This window comes from Hipposideros armiger, unplaced genomic scaffold, assembly GCF_001890085.2.
Source record: "Hipposideros armiger isolate ML-2016 unplaced genomic scaffold, ASM189008v1 scaffold_38, whole genome shotgun sequence".
In the NCBI taxonomy this organism is placed as follows: Eukaryota; Metazoa; Chordata; class Mammalia; order Chiroptera; family Hipposideridae; genus Hipposideros; species Hipposideros armiger.
The window spans coordinates 5299268-5321105 of record NW_017731388.1 but is presented as its reverse complement, the minus strand read 5'-3'; the positions used below and the strand labels follow the sequence as shown (position 1 = coordinate 5321105).

General features: G+C 39.9%; 1 protein-coding gene across 1 annotated transcript in view; it reads left to right on the top strand.

Moving 5' to 3' along the window:
- EPHA4 (EPH receptor A4) overlaps positions 1–21838 on the top strand; it is a 142016-nt gene that overhangs the window by 107439 nt on the left and 12739 nt on the right. Inside the window, exons 6-13 of the mRNA XM_019638205.1 lie at positions 438–597; positions 1808–1919; positions 10339–10397; positions 12214–12327; positions 12596–12781; positions 16694–16755; positions 17220–17429; positions 19382–19531. Of these exons, the coding sequence (XP_019493750.1) occupies positions 438–597; positions 1808–1919; positions 10339–10397; positions 12214–12327; positions 12596–12781; positions 16694–16755; positions 17220–17429; positions 19382–19531 (1053 nt within the window). The remainder of the gene's footprint in view (positions 1–437; positions 598–1807; positions 1920–10338; positions 10398–12213; positions 12328–12595; positions 12782–16693; positions 16756–17219; positions 17430–19381; positions 19532–21838) is intronic.

Below are 21838 nucleotides of genomic sequence, written 5' to 3'. Positions count from 1 at the left end.
TTCCTCATTAAAAGCAGAAAAGGAACAGGATTTTTTTTTTTCATTGAAACCAGATTACAACATTTTTGACATTTTCTAGACAGAAAGTTGAAAAAGGCAAGGGACTTTCTTATAGTTATTTCAGTTAAATTGCTGGCTGTGGAGTGAGAAAAGCCACCAACCATAATCTAATGTTCTTTTTTAAAAAGATTATGAGTCAAGATCTGGAGACACTCAGTGTCAACAATAATCACACATGACTCTGCATTTCTTTCAACATCTAAGAAGTAACAGTAGTACTTCTAACATGGAAGAGGGTATAGGGTTTAGAGAATTTACCAATCTCCATTTTCTTTTCAACCTCTGAGTAGACTGGCTTGGCGCCTTTCCTATTGTGCATAAGATAAGTGCAGGGTTTCTTTTGCCATCTTCCTTCATTTTATCTTTCTATAACATAGGATCAGAATGAGCGAAGCTATCGGATTGTCCGGACCGCTGCCAGGAACACGGATATCAAAGGTCTGAACCCTCTGACCTCCTATGTTTTCCACGTTCGAGCGAGGACAGCAGCTGGCTATGGAGACTTCAGCGAGCCCCTGGAGGTCACAACCAACACAGGTAACTAGTTCTGAGGCTGTTTTACCATCCAGAGCAAATTCCATTACAGTGAAGTCCAAGGAGCTGTACATAAGTTTTGATTAGGCAAACATTTTGTTGCATTGAACATTGCTTGGAATTAGGTGGCTGATGGCTGTAACTTAGAATACTTCATGCTATTTAGAGAAGAGCATTTTTCCATAGTATTATCTGACCTGTCTTTTCATATGATGGAAGAATGTAGTCTTAACAAAAAGAAAAATATCACCTGTTTTTCTCTTGGTTTCAGAGTTCTATAAACCATGAAAAAGAGGATTGCTAAACCAACTAAGAGTTGCATAACTATCTTTCATTTAGATAGGGAGTTTCTCCCTGGGAAAATTAAAGAAGGGGACTTTTTTTTTTCTTTCCTGCTTATTTCTAGGAATCTTTTAAAATCAAGTCAGACCAGTTTTAAAGCTCCTTTGGACAATTATATCAGTTCCATCAATATTGTGAGTTGGAACAACTGGGTGATTGAATCAAAAATGTTAACAGAGGACATACCCATGTATAAGTAGGTTACATAAGATATCTCCACCTCATAATTAACAAACCAAAATTGAGCCTACCTGATGAGACAGTGGAGCAGAATTTTCAACATCAGTTCTAGAAAGTATTCAATATTATTCACAAATTTTTCAATAAAATAAGAATTAAAAAATAAAAAAAACAAGCCCAAAAACAAAACAAAAGAGAAAGTACTCCAGAATTGAATCTGAAAGAGTTTGACATCCACTGGGGTTATCCTGGAAGGCTTCAAGGAGGAAGTGGCTTTTGAGGTGGGTAGTACCGGGCAGGTTTTTGATAGATTTGATAGGGGCGGGAGGGAGAGGAACATTCAAAACTGTTGTCCTCTCTGAAATTTCTTAAGTGTCTTTCTCACTAAAGAATGCACCAGATCATTCTGTAAGTGTTAGGGGTGAGCATGAAAAGGAAAAGAAGAAAAAGCAATGAGTAGTACAGTTTACCGTAGGATTTAGTAAGACTCTTCTGGTTGAACTTCTTCCTGCAATTATAGAAAGAATGCCTTTGTCTCATGAAAGCTTAGAAAATGCTGTTGCGTGCATATCTCACGAAGAGGCCGGGGGCATTCTGAATGGCTTCAGAGCGTTGACACTTGTGACCCAGTGAGAAGTCCTAGCTCTTAGGACCTTCTCAAAGGTGACCCCTGTGTTCCTGTCTTTGCCAGTGCCTTCCCGGATCATTGGCGACGGGGCCAACTCCACCGTTCTCCTGGTCTCTGTGTCAGGCAGCGTGGTGCTGGTGGTCATTCTCATAGCAGCCTTTGTTATCAGCAGGAGGTAAGCACTGAAGACACTCACTGCATGCAGCCCCTCCCTTCCCAGGTTTTATGAGGCAGCGTTTTGTCTCCTCCGCACAAAGCTGAGGCTTTTGATTAGCATTATAAACACGGCATTTGCATCGCAAGCCCCTTTCCCGTGGCTTTGATCTCCTCAGACCCTTCCTGGAGCTGCCTACTGTGCCCTGCTGGCAGCTTCACAGCCTGAGAGCCTGGAAAGACCCAACTAATTCCAGGAAACCAAGCTGAAAAACAAGCCAATGGGAGATTTCTAGATGCTCTAAGCTGTAAGGTGTTACATTTATATGTCTCCTAAGCTTGGACTTACTGCCAAAGGCAAACAACAACAACAACAAAACCCTATAAAACTTGGGCCCAAAATTTAAGCTCTGCCATTTGTCAGCTATATTACTTAACCTCTTTGGATCTTTGTTTCCCTTTTATGGAATAGAGATAATAATATCCGCCTCAAGGAGTTATTGACAGGAGAATTTTGATAGTCACAGTAGATAATGCAGCACACAGTAGGTGCTTCAACATGATACTGGTTAATAATACTGGCAACCAAAGCAAAGAAATGGCACTACGTCCAATCTCCCTCAGGAAAGGCTGTGAGGGCTTCCAGGGAATATCTATTGAGCACCTTGTGGGTATGGCATTGTTCTTGGAAATACATCTAAACCAGTAGATTACTTACAATCTCACTTGGTACTTGAAAAACAATCTAGAAAAGAGATATAAAAATGGTTTGGCAGGTTGTTCATTTGAGCCAGTTTTTCTTATTGTTGTTGCTTCCGTCTACTTACTAACACTGCCTGGAGCCTCTGAAGGAATGGGGTGTGTGTGGGGGGCGGGGTGGGTAGCTGCTCTTCAGTATGTGCCCACGTCTAGGCCTTCTTTGTCTCAGGTGAGAGAATCTGCCCCTTTTCCGACCTTACCCCCTATCCCATCAATAGTTTGACAAAGTGAGGCTTTTGGCATAAAAAAAAAGCAGAATCTGACGATATCAAAACGATCCTCTTAGATATCAACGTTTCATGCTATAGAAGAGGAAAATGACACTCAGAAAGACGTAGTACTTTATATAGTATATCTTTATAGCCCGGGGCATTACACTGCCCTAGTGACAGAGTTTCTGCCGGACCCCCACTAACCATGCTGGGCTCTCAGGCCACTGTTGCAGTGTCTGTCTCTGCCTCTCCCGGTGATGATCTTGCTGATGACACAAAAATGCCTCTGGCTGTTGCCACTGGCCTGGGCAAGCCACCATGCCTTTCCCTCACTTTGTGATACATTGTACTTAGGACGATGACCATATATCTTCCTTTGCCTGGATATGGTCCCACTTGTCACATGTATTTATTAATATCATGTCTCCGCCCTTCCTCTCCAGAAGGTCCTATTATATAGACATCCATGATGGTCACTGTAACCTGGAATGGAATAAGTCTTCGTTGTGTGTGGGCACCTGCATGGATCAATGTCTTGGTTCTTTTTGGTGCAAAGTCTGTCCGTAGGTGTGTTTGATTCCAGCAGCGAGTTCCATCTTGAAGAAGTTAATCTGCCACAAACTGTCATCCTTGTTGCTGTAATACATTCATACAAACATACATAGGGATACGCTTGCTCCGTCCCATGTAATGGTGTATCTGGGCCTTCAACTGGCCTTGACTAGGATTTGAATTTCCAGTGTTCTTTCCTTCCCGGGCATTGATTTTGGAAGTTAGTCAAGATGGACCTCTTTCTTGTCCGTTTTCATTTGATTTCGTGTATGTATACCTGCCGGGCACATATACACATGGGGACCTGTATGCATTAACATGCATAAACCCATTTGATAGTGGGAAGTCGGGGATGCGATGAGGGGGTGTGTAGAAATTACGTGGGCTTTTGCTTTCCTTGTCACACATTCCTGCATTTGAAAATTTTACAGTGTATATAAATAACTTTCATTATCAGAAAATGTAGATGTTTAAAAGCCTAAAAGTAGAAAACATATTAATGACCTTTGCTTCAGAAACTCTTTGGCTGAAATCGAGCACCACGTGATGCTCAGAGGCATTTGAGAGAACACTCATTTGCAGAAAGGGAGTCTCGTCCTTTTCTGTGGTGTTGGTTGGAAGTATTCTCTAGTCGTAGCCCAGCTTGCCTTTAGATGTACTTTTTTTTTCTTTCGTTTTAGCAGTCAAACTGGACTAATTAGAAATAAGTCACCTCATTATACGTTTCTCTTTGGAGGTTCTGCTTTGACGAAAAGGAAGGAAAATGTAATGCAGGAAGGCAAGTTTATTAAAAGCTACTGCTCTAGAAAATAGCATTGCAATCTTGATGGCTTAATTTCCTTTCTGATTTTATTGATCGCTTTATTATTTAAGGCAGGATTGATAGCAGGATGCATTGAATTTCCAATTATGAGTCCCCACCTTAGAGAATTGAACCTGTCGAGTTACCCAGCGATGATTCCTGTCCCTTCTTTCCTATTTAAAAAAAAAAAAAAATGTCACTTCCCAAGGCTGATAAACACTGCTTGGTGATTGGTCCACAATGGATCACTTTTTAGAAAATGAAATGTCAACCCTTTGCCCTCCTATTGATTCTGCTTTAGTGTCGGCCATAAAGCTGTCATGGGGAAGGCCGCCTGGAGCCAGGTAGCTGACAGGCATTGGCGCAGCTGCCGCACGCTCAGCTGACGCTTCTCCGCATGCTGGCTGTGTGCTCTGTCATGTTCGACTGCAAGTGTCTAAATGGGATGAGAACAGGTGAAGACAGAGGAGACGGGCAGGACAGATGAAAGCCTGGCCCAGGCTACGAATGAAAGATGGTAGATGGTACCTCCAAAACAGTCTCGCCACACTGCAGCTAGCCGTCTGCGAAAAGAACAAAGGAGACACTCTAGCCTGGAGAGTGATGGGGCTGCTGCTCGCTTCCTAGAGCCACAGAATGTTGATGGCAAGATGGACGCTAGAGACAGAGCCCTTCCAGGTTGATTCCTCCTCCACCTGAACCCCACACGGCTGGTGCCATAGGAGATGTTTAAGAGGTAGATTGACAGGAGCTCACATAGGGAGCAAAGTTTCAGTCCGTCTGATTACTCAAGGAGAAAGCCTATCTGGTGCAAATTTGTTATTTAAGGAAGACGAAACAGTCTCAGGCTCACCACTGGTATCATGCTAGATTTTTTGTAGTAGTTACGTCATTTATTTCATTACATTTACTTTATACAAAGAAGCCTGAGCTTTAGAGAAGCCAGAATAATCTTCAATATATTTTTTTTTTCCAGTGGAGAGATTCACATTTTCCTTTTGGCCAACTTGGATGTGTAAACATTTACAGATCTCCGTGAAAAAGTCAAACTACTAAGTTTATAAACTTTATTTATATATTTTAAATGGCATGTCGCACAAAGTACGTTGACTTAGATATACTGTATGTGTTTACCACCCATGTTATGTTAAGCAAATGAACTTATATATATTTTTTTATAAGCGTCTTTGATCAGTGTCTTCCTCATTAGTTGAGTTATAATTTAAGGATTCTATCAGCTTTTCAGTGAACACAATTAATTGTATTTGCTAACTGGGCTGTTTCAGGTACAGCACCTCCTGTGTCTATGTGATGCCGGACCTAGAAATGTTATCCCAAACCACATATGCGCCTTCTCTTAGCAGCACAGGATTATTTCCTCATGTCCTTCTAGGTATACATATTAGCAAGCTCTACAGGGTTACTGCTTTGTGAAATGATTTTTGAAAGGACATCATAAGATGCAATAATAAGGTCATAACCTCCAGGACTTATGATCGAATGTGTTAAATTTCTCTAAACCGCCCCCCCCACCCTCCACTCCCCGCTTTATATGAACAATTTCACTGGGTTTACTTCAGAAGCATCCCAAATAGTATTAATTTAGATTGCCTCAGCCTAGGGTATCTTCTCCAAATAGTGTTTTATTGTTCACATATGAAAAACACTTAACAAAGGAGCAGAATACCAGATGCCTCTATCTTTTCTAAAGGACAGTTTGGTGATCAGAGACAAGGATTGCCTAACAACCATGCATAGGCTGATTTGATACTGACCTTCTAATGATTGCTAGCGATACTGGGTTTCCCTTTATGTTAGGGTTATAAAGTACCCCTTTTACCCGAATTAACAACAAAAAAAAAGTGAATTGATTTTTTTAAAAAGTGAAGTGTCTATTGCAAAATTTGTGAGGGAATGGCTCTGGTTTAGGAAACTGCGTAATTCTAACACTGTCATCTTGTATATTAAGAACTTGAGGACTGGAGAGGAGGTTAAACAATTAACTAACCAAGTTCACAGAGTTAGTTAGTTGCCTGATCAGGTCAGGAGTCCATCTCTCCTGATTTCCAATAACTGGCATAGATCGATTATTTTAATGTCTTCTTCACTGAAAATTTGATCTACATAAAAAGCTAACATCGATAGTTCTGTTGGCCCCAAATTTCAAAAGCCCCCTCAGTGATGTTGGTAACATTCGTAATCTGTGAATTAATGTGCAAGTCTAGTGTATAATATAAAGTCAGCCACTGCAAGTTGATTTTGTCTTCTTGGGAAGGTTAAGATTTTCCACTTTGGAGCTAACCGTTCACGTAATGGTAAAACAGTTGCCATTCAGCCTGTATCTGTCTTCCCTGGTGTCCTCGTTAAAATATTATGATCACATGAGAATGAATACACTTAAATGGTAGCCTAAATCGGCTCTGATGAAGTCATGTAAATTCATACAATTAGAGGGCAGATGGTACTGCGGGAACATTTCTAAACAACTTGCGTGCAATCGTACAGTTCAATTCCAACCGTTTCAAAATGTTGCTCATGAAAGAACATTTAGACATCATTTGGTGCAAGAACAATGACAGCTTAAGGAAGGGGGTAAAGAAAGATGGCTTCTATGAATTGTCACGGGTGATGCCATTGAACGCTGAAAAGGGTCCTCCTGGAGCCATGCTAGTTATTACCCTGCTTTATCTTCTTTAATCTGCACTTTAGCTGAATAAATTACTTACCTTTTACTAATTAGTTTTGGAACCGTGAACCACATCAATCAAATCCATCCACTCGGTCAGGAAAGTTAGTCTTTTAATAAAAGCGGGGTTTATGCTGGGCCTCTGCCCTGCTCCCCGTCCACTATTTCGTTTGTTTAATTGAATAGTCAGGGTGCCAGGAACAACACTTTGGTGGGGAGGGCGGTGCTGGGGGCTCATGCTGCTCCTCAACAATGTCTGTTAATACCCTTTTTATGCCTCCCTTTGACAGAGGGAGGGCTTAGCTCACCCCCTTTCAAAGTTTCACCTGCAGAGGAGACTCTTTTATCTAACTCCAGCAGTTGAAAGGTTCCATGTTTCCTTCTGGAATGTTCACTGGCCCACCACTCCCGTCCTTACCCTTTTTTAATCAGCTTGCCCACATCTCAATAATTAGAAAATCTACAACAAAGGTTTCCTTCTGCCATTCGGGTGATCTGCCTCGGATGTCAGTCTTAAGTTAGCACTTCTTTGGGCTGCGTGGTTTCCTCTAGGCTGGCTGACCCAATAATACCCTCCAATGGGCTTTCTTTCTTGGGACAATAAGGGACCCATTGTCCTACCCTGAGACAAGGAGGAAGGGTCATCAGGTGACAAAGGTAGAGTGGGACTCAGGCATTTGAGTTTTCAAGGTATTATTAAAAAGCTAATAGGCTGCAATTAGCCTTTGAACAGTAATCCTTGTGTTTCTGTTTTCGGCATTCCCTATACTTTTGCAGGGCCCGCACCTCCACGCCACACTCCAAAGAAAAGAAGGTTCCTTAAAGATACACCTTCACCTCTAATTTAATTCCTCCCTGATGTTTAGAAGTCTGAGGAAGAGATAGGCACAGCAGCCTTATAATTAATGATCCCTGCCATTTGGCATTTCCTCTGGCTTTGCACATATTTAATGAATGGACTTGATGTAAAACAGATTACCACACTCCTGGGCCGCGTGAGGCCACTTGCTTCTATTGGTAGATACCAGAGTTTTTGACGAACTCACTATTTAAAATTGGTACCAAAGCTCTCCTGCTCTGTGCAATTTTTTCCTTCTTTAAAGGAAAGAAATTCAAATTGGAGATCTAAAGTGATTTGAAAGATATACTTGTAATTTTAGGTAATGCTTTTAGGAGCTCTGATAAGATACAGTCTCTCAGGCTGGCAGGACCCTATCACACCCTTGGGACCTAGCCACGCGTTTCCCCGACATAAAATGTTGTTTTCATAGTCCCTGACCTAACACTCTTATATTTCCTGTAAAAGGGGAAAGAGGTGGGAAGATTGAGGGGGGAGTACATCTTTCAGTGACATATTTGGTTTCGGGATATTTCAACTTGTTTAGTGTCTTTGATGCAGCAATGTATTTTGAGAGCAGTGAAATACAATTTAAGTGGATTTACTGATATAGAATGTAAAATTACTTATAATTAACTCTCAAAGCATCAAATAACTTCATCTCCACTATGAGAGGCATGTGAGGCGTGAGTTGGATCAAGGCAGACACACGCCTATACTTGCTGAGAGGGTCGTGGGTGAATCACTAGCCTGCTCCCTCTATGTCCATATCTGTACAGAGTGTGTGTCTGTCTGCCTGATTGCTTTCGGAGGGTTGGTGGGAACATACAATTCAGTAAAAGACATGAAGGCTCTTCAGAGAGTTAAATACAAAGTAAGAAGGCAAGCTATTATTTGGGACTGAATTACACACGCTTTGCAGTTAACTCTAGGAACTGGGTCTCTGTTTACTAAGCTGGTTCCTGCTTTGCCAACAGTTAGGGGAGGAAATAATATATGTGATGAGAGCACTTTGAAAAGTTAAATGCCATGGAAAAGCGCAAGGTATTATTATTTGCAAGGGAATTATACACACGGAGGAACATCTGTAGGCTCTGAGGGTCTCAGTGTGGAGCTGGGTCCTGCGTTGCTGACAATGAGGAGAGGAATGTGGGCGAGAAGCTTGGAGCACGTGACCATGGTTGGGCTGCCTCTCTCCTTGCGCTGCCTGGTTCCTTTAGGTTCTCCATTGTTCTCTCTTTTACATGATCATCTGCCCTTCTCTACTGTTCAGTTGGGGCTTCTGTTACCAGATTCTGACAGGACCACACTGCTGAGGCTCACTATGGCCTCCAGGGCGTCTTTTGTTACCTCAGAGCCTCAGTTTCCTCATATTGTAAGCATCTTGACTTATGTTGTTTTTAAAGCTCCGAGGAAATGCTAGATGATTACAAACTGCAATGTCAACTTTGCGTTTTTTGATAGAAACATAAGTGAACACATTTTTATTCACTAATTTAGTTTCATCTTCCCAAACTTTAGAGAGCTGTAATAGCAACTAAGTTGATTTCCAATTCATTTAAGTGATATACAGGTGCCAAAAAAAAAAAATGTATGCACATTTTAAGAAAGAAAAACTGTATTAAAATTGTAATACTCAATATATACCAATAACAAAAGATGAATACAAGTCACATTTGACTTCTGCAATTACAAGAGATGCTCAGAGTGGTTACCATCAGCGTCCAGACACTTCTGATTATGGCGAACTACTGCTTCATCAATGTTGACCAAAGTGTCCACTTGCATACATTTTTTTGGCACCCACGGTATACACCTACACATACACACATATCTATGATGTATCAAGATTACTGATTCAAGACTTATATATAGTCAAGATTTCTGATTCCCAGGACTTTATAGCAAAGCCAGATCACATGCCTAGAGGACACGTAGAGCAGAATGACAACTGTAAAACCATATACCATTTTTTTGGAAAGATAATTAGGCTACAAATAGAAACTTCTCATTTTTATCCTTGCAAGTTTTCTACAAACTCTTAAGGAATGTAATCCAGTACAACGCAAATATTTACCTTTGAAATTTCTGTTAATAATTGAGGATTTTGTATGCAACAGCTGAAACCAATAACCACAGAATATCGTATGCTATGATATTGAATTACCTATCACATATTGAACATTATTGCCCTTTGATTCATGCAGGATTTACCCAAGGAAACGTATTTCAATTCAGAATACTTATGAGCAAACTAGCCAATAAATTTATAATCTATCTTCAATAATATAAATTTCTTCTGGGGATTTGAAATTATAATTATAAAATACTTGGTTTATCACTTCAGTTTAATATAGTGGGTAAGAGCAGAGACTGTGCTCTGACTGCTTGCACTTGAAACCATTATTCACTACCAAGATGAGAAGCTGTTCATCTTGTTAGGTCACCTCTCGTAAACCTCAGTTTTCTCATCTGTGAAATGTGCATAGTATATCTGCCTGCCTTATATTATGGTAGCAAAAAACCTATGGCTTTCAGCTTTTGAAAATAATTTTGTTTCTTCTCTTTATTTTCTTTTTTAATTTTTAATAGGCGGAGTAAATACAGTAAAGCCAAACAAGACGCAGATGAAGAGAAACATTTGAATCAAGGTACAAAAAATTGGATTAAAAATAATTTTATTTTGAGAGCATGTCTTCTGTTTTCAGTTTAGCAATTTCTCAATAATATTCATGTGGCTATTCATATTCTATTCCTTTCATGGAATTATCCACATAATGTACTTCAGAGTATCAAACTGACATATGTGACTGGGGATTGTTGCAAGTGAGATTAAAGATGAGCATTGGGGAAATTGCTTTAGATTCTTGTTTTCCCTTCTTTTATCCTCCACCTTGAAAAGGTATTAGAGGAGCTATTTTAATTTTGTATCTGGGTGACAAGATTTAACAGGTAACAATTTTTCTCAATTATAAGGTAAATGTTTTGGAGAAGAAGGAATAAGGAATTGAACAGTAATTGCTAAACCCCAAAGGACATGTGCTGAAGAATTCAGGACCATCAATATTTCTTTAGTGGATTCTAGTTATAATTGTGTTCCAAGTGGGTCACAGAATAAATGTGAAGAATTGGCTCTAGAAGGACATGAGCAAGATAGAGACTCTTAAATGGACAATGGTTGATGACTCCAGGAACACTGTTAGATAGAACTTTCCGAGTTGATGGCACCGTGTTATACCTCTGACCAGCCAATACATTATCCAATAACCACAAGTAGCTAATGTGAATAAGGAAGTAAATTTTATATAGTATTTAATTTTGACTAATTTACATTTAAATAGCAACCTGTGGGTAATATGTACCCTCTTAAACAGCCCGTGGAGGTAAAAGGAAGAGAGAGACCAGGGGTTGGAAGAATAATCTTAAGAAAGATTTTCTTGGTTAGAGCATATAAAGTGATGCAGGACATAGAATGTCTGACGACTTTCCATTTGTTCGCCTTTTTTCCTGTCTAAAACGATACTTTGAATTTGCATGTAGCATCTGTTTTTTTAAAACAAAAATGTTGTAATTTTTTTTGAGATGAGGACAAGACTGATAGGTCTGGAAAATCAAAGTGATTGGCCAACTGTTGTCCTATATCCTCTCAGGGTCCCAAAGCCCTAGGGAAAGGAAAGGCGTTAATGGCAGTAGTAAGTTCCCAGTAATTATTAATGCGTCTCTGGGCTGCTTTAGAGCTCACATTCTGAACTTGGTTTACAAGTGATTATGGGGTATGGCTGAATGACACTCCCTGGTGTTCAAATCAATCACAATTAGGCTACATTTGCTCCCATGGAAGCTTCCAGGTGAACTCCAATGTCTTCATTTACATCACCTTCTCCCCAAAACAGAATAAAAGTGGAGATCCAATACAGAGGATATATTCTCAAATAAACTAGCTGATATTATCCCTCTTATCCATTTTAACCTAGGTTCAATCTTAGTTTGTCAATTGTTGGTCATATATTTAACTGGTCCAGATATTGGGCAAAAGGTGGTGGTACCACGTAGGTACCGCCCGTTGAGAAAGAAAGTTCGTATTATCTTCCCTAAAGGAGGATAGCTGTTGATGGTGAGTGGGACATGAACAATTGCTTGAGACAACAATATTCAGCTAACACATTCTAAATTGCCTTAGAGAGACTCTTTTTCTCCATGGGATAGGTCGTTTTAAAAATTGTGTCCTTGAAGTGTGAAGGCATTCCAGGCAGTCAGTGGAGCTACAGCCTCTTAAGTAGCTAACAATTCCTTGTTTACCCCCTAATGAAAACCAGAGCAAGAATTTAAGCATTTTCGTCTGTCTATGCTAAGGATTTTTCTCATGCTAAGAAAACTTTTCCTGTGCGAAGTATTTTTAGACACGACTTCAGCGTATTTAGTGGTTCCTGAGAAGCGTTCAGTCAATCTATCACATTTATTACCTAGGTGTTAGAACTTACGTGGATCCCTTTACATACGAAGATCCCAACCAAGCAGTTCGAGAATTTGCCAAAGAAATCGATGCATCCTGCATTAAGATTGAAAAAGTCATAGGAGTTGGTAAGTGTCTGAGTGTCTGTCTAATAAGCCTATTTTCTTGGTGGATGTTAAATACCCATGTGTGATTATATATTGTAAATGCATATGAGTGTACTGTATGTACACGTATACATGTAAATATCTGCACACATGAAATTTCCTTGATCTGTGTAAAACACTAGCACAGTGCCTGGCATGTAATAAACACTCAACAAATGTTAGCTGTTCCTCTCTCACTCTGAACGTGCTGTGCTCCTGGTCCATAGTCAATTCTTTTTCTCTCCCAAAGGCGAGTTTGGTGAAGTCTGCAGTGGGCGTCTCAAAGTGCCTGGCAAGAGAGAGATCTGTGTGGCCATTAAGACTCTGAAAGCGGGTTACACAGACAAACAGCGAAGAGACTTCCTGAGTGAGGCCAGCATCATGGGACAGTTTGACCACCCGAATATAATTCACTTGGAAGGCGTCGTCACCAAATGTATGTGGGTCACTCCCTTTGCAAAGCCAACTTAGAAGTTACTGGCAAATTAAACACACATTTTCTTTCCAGGAAAATGACAGATGGAGCAGACCCACTGATTGCTAATAGGAGGAAATCAGTGCAGGACAAGTCATTAATCTTATAGTCAGCTCTAAATGGGTCTATGGTTTAGGCTGATACCCTCTTTCCAAGGCAGCTTGTGTGAGATTTTAGGGAAATTAATATTGCAGATTTTTGTTATGCCTCGCCATCTTTCAAATCTTTGCTAGACCCAACTGATTGTCACAGGATAGGCACAAGCAGATGGTAAGCAAAATAAATTTTAAGTACTTTTCATATAAAACACAACAAACCCTCGCCACACCTTGTGCTTGAAGCTTTAATTGTACATGCAGGGAGGGGATCTTGGGAATCTTTATTATGTTTAGGGGGATTTGCTTGTCTGCTCTGCCTGATTTATGGTTGTTTCAGTTCAGCACCTATTTACAGTAACACCTGGTTGAACTTTCCATTTTTAGTCCATTAGCATTCACTGAGCCTGTGAACCACGCTTCAGTGAAAATACGACATAGCTCAACAGATGTATTTTGCAAAGCAAACCCTGAGTGCATCTGTAAGGCTGGCTAAGACCAACTTATAAATTGCCACATGGATAGTGCAGCCGAAGTGGTCGTTACTGAAGGTGGCTCTATTCCAGGAGCCGTAGTACCTACTATTTACTACCTGTAAGGATTGTGTAAGCCTGGGCTATGTCTCCTCCAAGAAAGCTAAGGTGCCTCTGACGGATCCGAGGTGCCTGTGAAAGCATCTTCAATCACTGTGTGCAGAGCTGCTGCTCCAATGGGTGAAGGGAAGGGGACATGGGTAGGCCAAAGAGTAAACTTTGGATATTAGGTCTGGGGCAGAGGGAAAGAAGGGCAGCAGGGTACAAAATCTTTAAGAGAATATGAGGTGACCAAAAAAGTAAAGTATTCACTAGTTCCGAGGTCCTAAAATGTCCACCAGAATTCTGGAAAATGTGTTAGTTTCCTGAACCTCATCCTCAGAGGTTTGATTCAGCAAGTGGGATGCGGTCCGTGCATTGGGATTTCTAAGCTCCAAGGTAAGCCATCGCTGCAGTTCCCGGGGCCACACTTAGAGACCCTTGGCCTAGGAACCAAAGACTTGCATACCACCTCCACTGCTAATCAAGCAAGCGACCTTGACGAGCCGCTCAATCTTTCAGTTTCCTCAACTGTAAAGTAGAGCTAAAAATAGAACCTGCCTTACAAGGTTATTTTGGATGAATTATTTAGTGTGTTTAACATAATGCTTGGCAAATTAAAAAAAAACAAAACAACTCTTAAGTGTTAACTGGTGTTATTATGTCTTAGGAAGTACATCTTTCCCCATCTTCAGAATCCTTCAAAAAAGGAACCTTGGTGCTAAGGATATAGTATAATTTTCCACCTAAGGTGAAGGCTATAATTAGCATAGAATAGCTCTATTTGCTTTTTAAGATTAGTTTCACAGACAGGATATTTTTCTGTTGCCTGTGGCCTTCGGGGCTGCCCAGAGCCCTTCACTACTTTAATTAAAAGATAACATTCCGTTTAAATACTTCTGCAGGTCCAGCTTCTCAAAAGGAGGCTCTGTTCAGCTTGGGGTGTTTTTCCTGCTGCAGACAGTGATTTTCACAGCACCTCGGTAGAAGAGAGAAGAAACAGGGGATCTTTGTGTTAAAGTCCCACCGTGCCTCTAAAACCCACAGCTATTACAGCTGTAACTGTTATAAACGACTGGGTGCATTTGCATAATGCAGTTGTCACTGAATTAAAATGATTTAAAATTTCCACTGGAGGAGCTGTCCCCTTCCCCCTTCGCTGCCCTCCCCGCTGCATCCCTGCCTGTCCAAGGGAAGAACCCGCCTCCATCCATGAGCCCAGCCTGGGCCCACTTTATTAGCCCCTCTGCTTACGGAGACATTCATCTTTATTTCTCTTGTAGAGCTCATAAAGATTCTGACAAATGGATACTGTTAACAAACAGAAAAAAGAATGTAGAAAAATCGTGAAGATGGTGCCAATAGTCAGACTCGGGAGGTGTGAGGGTGAAAAGGTGGAGTGGAAGAGTGTGAATTCATTACCAGCAGTTACTCGAGTAACTTTTTTTAAATGGATGGGGAGGCTATAAATTCTCTCTACTATGCCCCTGTCTTTTGCGTCTTCTACTGTCTTCTCTACACCTCCAAAGCATCTGCTGACATGGAAGTAGGTGTTAATGACACCACCAAGAGAGTCACCCTTTCTCATTAGTTGACAGAGTATCTTTTGATTGAGGCAGGTTAATTAAAACTCATTTAGATGCATTTGTTCTGTGGGAAGACTGGGGTCACAGATGTAGAGGGTAAATGAATCCAAGAACAAGCATTTTCCTGTGTAATGGAGGATGGAAAGGTGTGTGGGGACCCTCCCCTACTGCCAAAGGGAAAGATAACATGATTTGACTCATCCTTTGGTCTACACCAAGATCCCTGCTTTTTCTGCCAGCTTTCATTTATCATTTGAAAATCAAATCTCCATGCTATTGGTTTCTAATCCAAAATTTTGGCTTCAAAAAAATTTCTTGGGACAACAAAAACACAATCAAAAAAACAAATTTGTAAATTAGACTTTGTTGAAATTCAAAACTTCAGCTCTTCCAAATGTTTGCCTTTGAAACAAAGATGTTTTCACTTTTTGCTACACCAGGGCAGAGTCTATTCTGAGAGGGGCTCTGGGGGGGAAATGTATTCGTTTAGAATAATTTGGGGAACTTTTCCACAGTGATGTGTCCCAACCCATTTTCCCTAAGTCCAAACAGTCCACAATTACAGCAGTGAAAGTGTAAATATTTTTTATTTATCATTAAGCTAACATTTTATTTTCCTCCCAGGGACTCTTTTACGTTCTCTTAGCTCTAACCCTTCCCTTAGTAAAATATTGAGGATTTACACCCCACCCCCACCCCTCTCCCAAAATCCCCTTTAGAAAGAAGGAATTTCAGCTCTTGAGTCCATTGCCAGTGATTAAGAAACTAAAGAATGATTCTTATTTCCTAAGGTTCTCAGAGAGAAAACTAACGTGAAATAAAAGTGGTGTTTCTCCCCACTTCTCCCAAACCTTAAAATTATTTTGATTTCTTTGCCCCCCCCCAAAAAAAAAGAAGAAGAAGAAGAAAGTAGGGGGAAGCAAGAATCTTCCAGTACTGAATTAAAACTGTCTGGTATAAAATAATTTAATGAACCTTTTCTGTGATTTTGTTGTTGCTGCTGAGGTAGGTGGCTTAAGGAAACAAATAGAATAAGTTCATTTACAGAAAAGAAAAAAAGAATACAGCCCCGAATCTGAGCAAGACAGGGGGAAAGAAGTTAATATTGTGCATGCTTGAGCTTTAAGATGTGTCTGAACAATGACATAGCCAACATAGCTACTGCTTCCTAAAACCCGGGTTTTTCTGAATAAGGAAAGTTTCTCTGTCCATTGATTCCTTTAGTATCGCACGCGTGGCTCTTCTGGGGACAAAATAAATTAATTATCCTAAAGATTTTTTCTTTCCTTTAAGCAGGCCTGCCCATTTATCTTCTTCCCCTTTTGCTTGAGAGAGCAATTATCCATTCATGTGCTCCCTGGATACCAGCGGCCACTTTAAAGACCTTGTCAACAAGCTACCCAAAGGGTTAACCTTCCAGATGGAATTTAAACCTACTCGTCTTTTTAATATTTCATTCCTAGTTCCCCACAGCTGAGGCATAAGCTTGGCTTGTTTTAATTAAATTAGATCGCACAAGACAGGTGTCTTGGCAGTAAAATTGTGCACAGCCCATTTTGATCTCATTAACTACAGTGCTCATCAAGGGTTTGTGTTTTTTTTTTTTCCTGAAAATTCTAGGTAAACCAGTAATGATCATAACAGAGTACATGGAGAATGGCTCCTTGGATGCATTCCTCAGGGTACGTGACTACTTTATATTAAACCCAAGAATTTTGGTATTTAGAAAACTCTAACAGACTCCTTGCACCGCCTTGTCTGGTGGTGGTCACGGACTTTTTTTAATGGGGCGAAGGAAGAACAGGAAAAGTAGCGAATGATGTGCTTTTTTTTTTTTAAAGACTATTAAATAATCCATGTTGGATGAGAGTAGCATTTGATTTATTCTTGTAGTGTCGGGCTGTTTGAGCCACAGATTCATTATAGCTGGATAATTTCCATCTATCACAGGAAGCAAACCCAGCTTCTAGGATATACTCACTTTGCTAGTGAATTAGTGACTTTTGTCAAAAAGGCCCGGAAATAATGTTGAGTTTGATTGCATACCGGATACAGTTATTTAAAAAAGATCCAAGTAATAAACGCTTGGTGAACATTAATTTGGCCTAATGCTAATGAGATTGTTCCCCGTTCCTTCCTTCTGTAGAAAAACGATGGCCGATTCACAGTCATTCAGCTGGTGGGCATGCTCCGTGGCATTGGGTCTGGGATGAAGTATTTATCGGATATGAGCTATGTGCATCGAGATCTGGCTGCACGGAACATTCTGGTCAATAGCAACCTGGTCTGCAAAGTGTCTGATTTTGGCATGTCCCGGGTGCTAGAGGATGATCCCGAAGCAGCTTACACCACAAGGGTAAGGAGGCTTGGCAACTTCTGGGTTTTGACTCTGATGAAACTGTTCCTCACGTCTCACTCTGATGTTTAAGCCCTTTGTGATTTTACAAGTTTCCTCATCCTTCAGAGCCCCTTCATATCCATGCATCCATTTTTAAACCATGTTTTCAAAAGATGGGTTTTGAAACAGCCTCTAGATGTGTGACCACTTTACAAAGCCACAAAGTAGACCTTCACTTATTATTGTATTTTTTGTACTGAATTTCTTTCTTTTCTTTCTTCCTCTCCCTCTTCTTCTCCTTCTCCCTCTCCCTGTCCCTTCCTCCCTTCCTTCTTTCCTATTTGTTTGAGGTTTTCTATTTGGTTATTTCCTGTTACTAAAAAAAAAATAATCTTATTTTAAACAAGATAGAGTAATGTTTCTAGTTGGTCCGCTACTGACTCTGAAAGTGTATATACAGGATTTATAAAACATTTACACTATGCAGGGTTTTCCAGTATCTAATGGCCTTCATTTTACTACTGGTAGATAAGCCAGGATTAGGGCACAGTTAAGAGTTATCAGTATCCAGTTAATGGCTACGCTATCTTAGTTGGGCCATCTGAATATAAGATACTAATGGAATAAACATGGAATCATAAAAGTTATTGGCCATTAGGGCTGACACTGTTAAAATCAACATGAAGCACACAGTTACCAGCCACTGAATGCTAACCATTTTGCATCTACAATCCTAAGCATTGTCTTGTTGTTGTTGTTGGGTGTTTTGTTTGTTGGTTGGTTGGTTGGTTTGGTTTGGTAATTATTTTTTCTTGTAGTGCGTGGTTCCTTTGCCTCTAATTTTGATTCTTAAACATACCTTCTTTTGAATTCTGACTCCATTCACTTAGGAAAGAATGCATCTGTGCGAATGCTGAAGATCTTTTATTTTGTCTCGGTAGTTAGAGAGAGGAAAGTTAAAGAGGCTTCTAGAATGATACATTTCCATAGATAAAACCTTAGCCAACTATTTAAGCAAGGCAGAAAGCAGCACAAGTGTCCTTCTGTATGTAACAAATATAAATGTGATACACTGGGTTTTCAGAGTAAACTGCAGTGAATGAGTGCAATTTCCAGTACAATTTATTGTCCTCTTCAGTAGCCCTAAGAATGCAAACTTTGAAATGATGTCCTCTTGAACAGCTTAAGAGCCTGAATTCAAGTTGTATTAATCTCCCCAGATGCAACCCTGGGAAATGTGAAACTTGATTAAAAACACCTTGCGCATAAACATAATCAAAAGACATTTGAAGCAAAAAAACAAACAAAATACATTTAAAACTTTTCCTGGGTAATAGTCAATTGCTTTATCATTTTTGCTGTTTTTTTTTAAATTAAATGATAACCAAAATCATGCCTTCACTTCGTTAAAGTCAATAATGGCTGTAGCATCTGGTATTATTTGGCTTTTCTAGGAGCCTATCTTCTAGCTATGTTGGTCATGTTTCTCATGCTATGTAAAAGTAGGATGACAGTGTGATGGATAGAAATTTTCCTATTTAACTTTTCAGTTCATGATTTTAGAAGCTTAAGTATTGCCTTTGTGCTGCCGGCTGAAAGAATTCAAGAAGTCAAAAATGAGTATCACCTGCACATCCATTTATATACCATGGCTAACATATGTATTTTGTAAAACCTGAGATTCCTTTTCTTCTACAATAGTACCATAAGCAGAGCTCAGATACTAGGTAGGCTTTTCAAAATTAATTAAACAGATTACTTGCTCACTTCCCTGTGACAAAAGAAAACATCTGAGGAGAACTGTCTCTACCTGGAAGACTTCAGTTCAAATAAACAAGTCTCCTAGTATTGTTTGGAGCGCTATCTCAGGAATGTTGTTCCTGCCTGGTAAACAGTAATAACATTCAGAAACTAAAATGGCACCAGTAATGTACTGAGTCTACAACTTACGGCTGCTCGAATGTTCACAGGGCGGCAAGATTCCTATCCGGTGGACTGCACCAGAGGCCATTGCCTATCGTAAATTCACATCAGCGAGTGATGTGTGGAGCTATGGAATCGTAATGTGGGAAGTGATGTCGTATGGAGAGAGACCCTATTGGGATATGTCCAATCAAGACGTGAGTGTTTATGTTCTGGAATCTACGCCTTTGCATTGAGATTCAGAAAGTTCCGCATTGGTGTATGATGGAGCGAGCAATGAGGTTGAAATGACATGTTAAACTCAAGATTCTTACTACAACTGTGTCTAGTAATGTAGTTAAACATTATGGTTGTGGATTTCAAGGAGCAAAATTACATAGCCTAAATGGTACAGGGTGGGAGATAAATAGATTAGATAGACAGATGTAGAAAGAGGCATAGATTAGTAATATGGAACAGTGTTTTTACTTGGTGAACTTTCAAACTCATACTGAAACAAAATTGAATATTGAATTTTAAGAAAATGCAAGGACTTATGAAAAACACATTTCACATGTGATAAAATTGACATGAAAGGTTTATTGGAAGAAAACTAGTGAATATTTTAAAGCTGACAGAGTTGTAATTAGAGCTTGCCCCTTGAGGACTCTAAAATAAAGCTTCACTAAATGACCCTTTGTAAATTATGCACGTCCCTTTAAATGTACCATCTGGACTACTTCGTAAGGGAGTCTTCACAATGCCTGCAATTTCAGAAAAGCATTCAATAATGACACTAATAAGATTCCAGAGTAATAGAATTTAATTACAAACATCTCCAGTGAGAAAGAAAGAAGAAGAAAAAAAAACCCTAGACCCAGGGGTCTTCCTAGAACACTTATTAGCTAATTCTAGAAAGATTTTCATTAGTTTTGGGAGGGCTGGAAATCAGATCACAATAAAATGGCCACTCCTTAGAACTTTCAAAATGTTCCTATGTGTGAGGTAGAATATTAGCATAGAGTTGTATAAATGCGTGGTATTTTATGTATCAATAAAAATTATATTTTAGAAAAAGTCTTCTTTTTAAAAATGCTCTCTGATCTGAACATTACCTGACCATCTGCCTTGCCCTGAAACAGCAGGAAGTCGAGACGCCTTGACAATTCAATGAAGAACCAGGTGCACTTAAGAAACAGGATGCTAGGCGCCTTATCAATAAAAGAATGTCCAGAGCAATAGAGAAGCTGGTGCACTCCACACTCCATGTCTAGTGGGGCAAAAAGAATTCCCTAACAAGATTAAGAGGAACGGTCCTGTTGACATTGGATTATCTGTAAATTGTAAAGGAGGGTTCATAGGACGTGGAAGGAAAGACAGCCACTAGCATAACTGATAGGTAATTACAGGCTGGAAAAAAACGATAGAGTTGACTGGTGTGTAATCTATTATTTGATGTGATTATGCTACACAGATACCTTCAAGGACCTTTCTTGTAGCAACATTCGATTTCGGGTTAAGAGACTTTCAGAGGTATAAGGACAAATAAATAAATGAACAAGTTGTGCTTGCATTGACCTGGTTATTTTTTAATATCCCTGCCCTAAGTATTTTCATACCTATAGTTCTGCAGTCTCTATATAGTAAAACAATTTTTGTTTTTTTAAATTTTTACTTTTCTGGCTTTATCCATGAAAAACCATCTGAAGCCATTTCTCTCCTACAAATACTATCGATGCACCATTCACGTGTATTTGTCTTGTGTTGGATTCTGTGTAGAACAGGAATCAATAGAAAATGTAATGGGAGAATTACTTTCATGAGTAGAATTCAATTGGCATATGTCGAATGAATCAAAGTAATTGCTGAAAATATGTCAAACATCAAGTTTTTTGTTGGTTTTAATCCTCTGCCCCCCACAAAACATTCAACAGTAAACTGAGAAAATATGCTTTGTTAACCCACATGCCATCTTCCAAACTGCGAGCGGATAGAGAGCTGATGAAAAAGTATTAAGCAGTCTGAGGGTTTATAGCAAATTGTGTTACCCTGGCATTAGCTCAGTGCTGCTCGCATTCTCATTAATCCAATGTAAAACGTTTTTATCAAGTCTAGAGTTAACACCGTGCACCTGGAAGATAAAAGCAAGTGAGGGGAGCAAGCTGACCTAACGTAACTGCCAGAAACAAATAGAATAATGGTCAATAAGATAGCATATAGAAGTGTACTTTAGAGGAAGTAAATAAATACTACTACAACAGGACATTGGCCAAAATACATGGGAGGAACAGGATCAGAGGGCTTAATAAATCACAAGATGACTGTTAAACTGAAACAGTGTGCTGGTTAAAAAGATAACAGTCGTACCACTACACAGAAACTGGACCCAACTGAACTGACCATTTCCTGTTGAGCAGTGAACAGACTCACCTCAGGGTGAATCCAGTGTGGTCATTGAGATGACCGCAGCCACTGGAGGTTTCACTAGCAGCTCTCATTTGCGGGGAGGGCGGCGGGGGACGGGG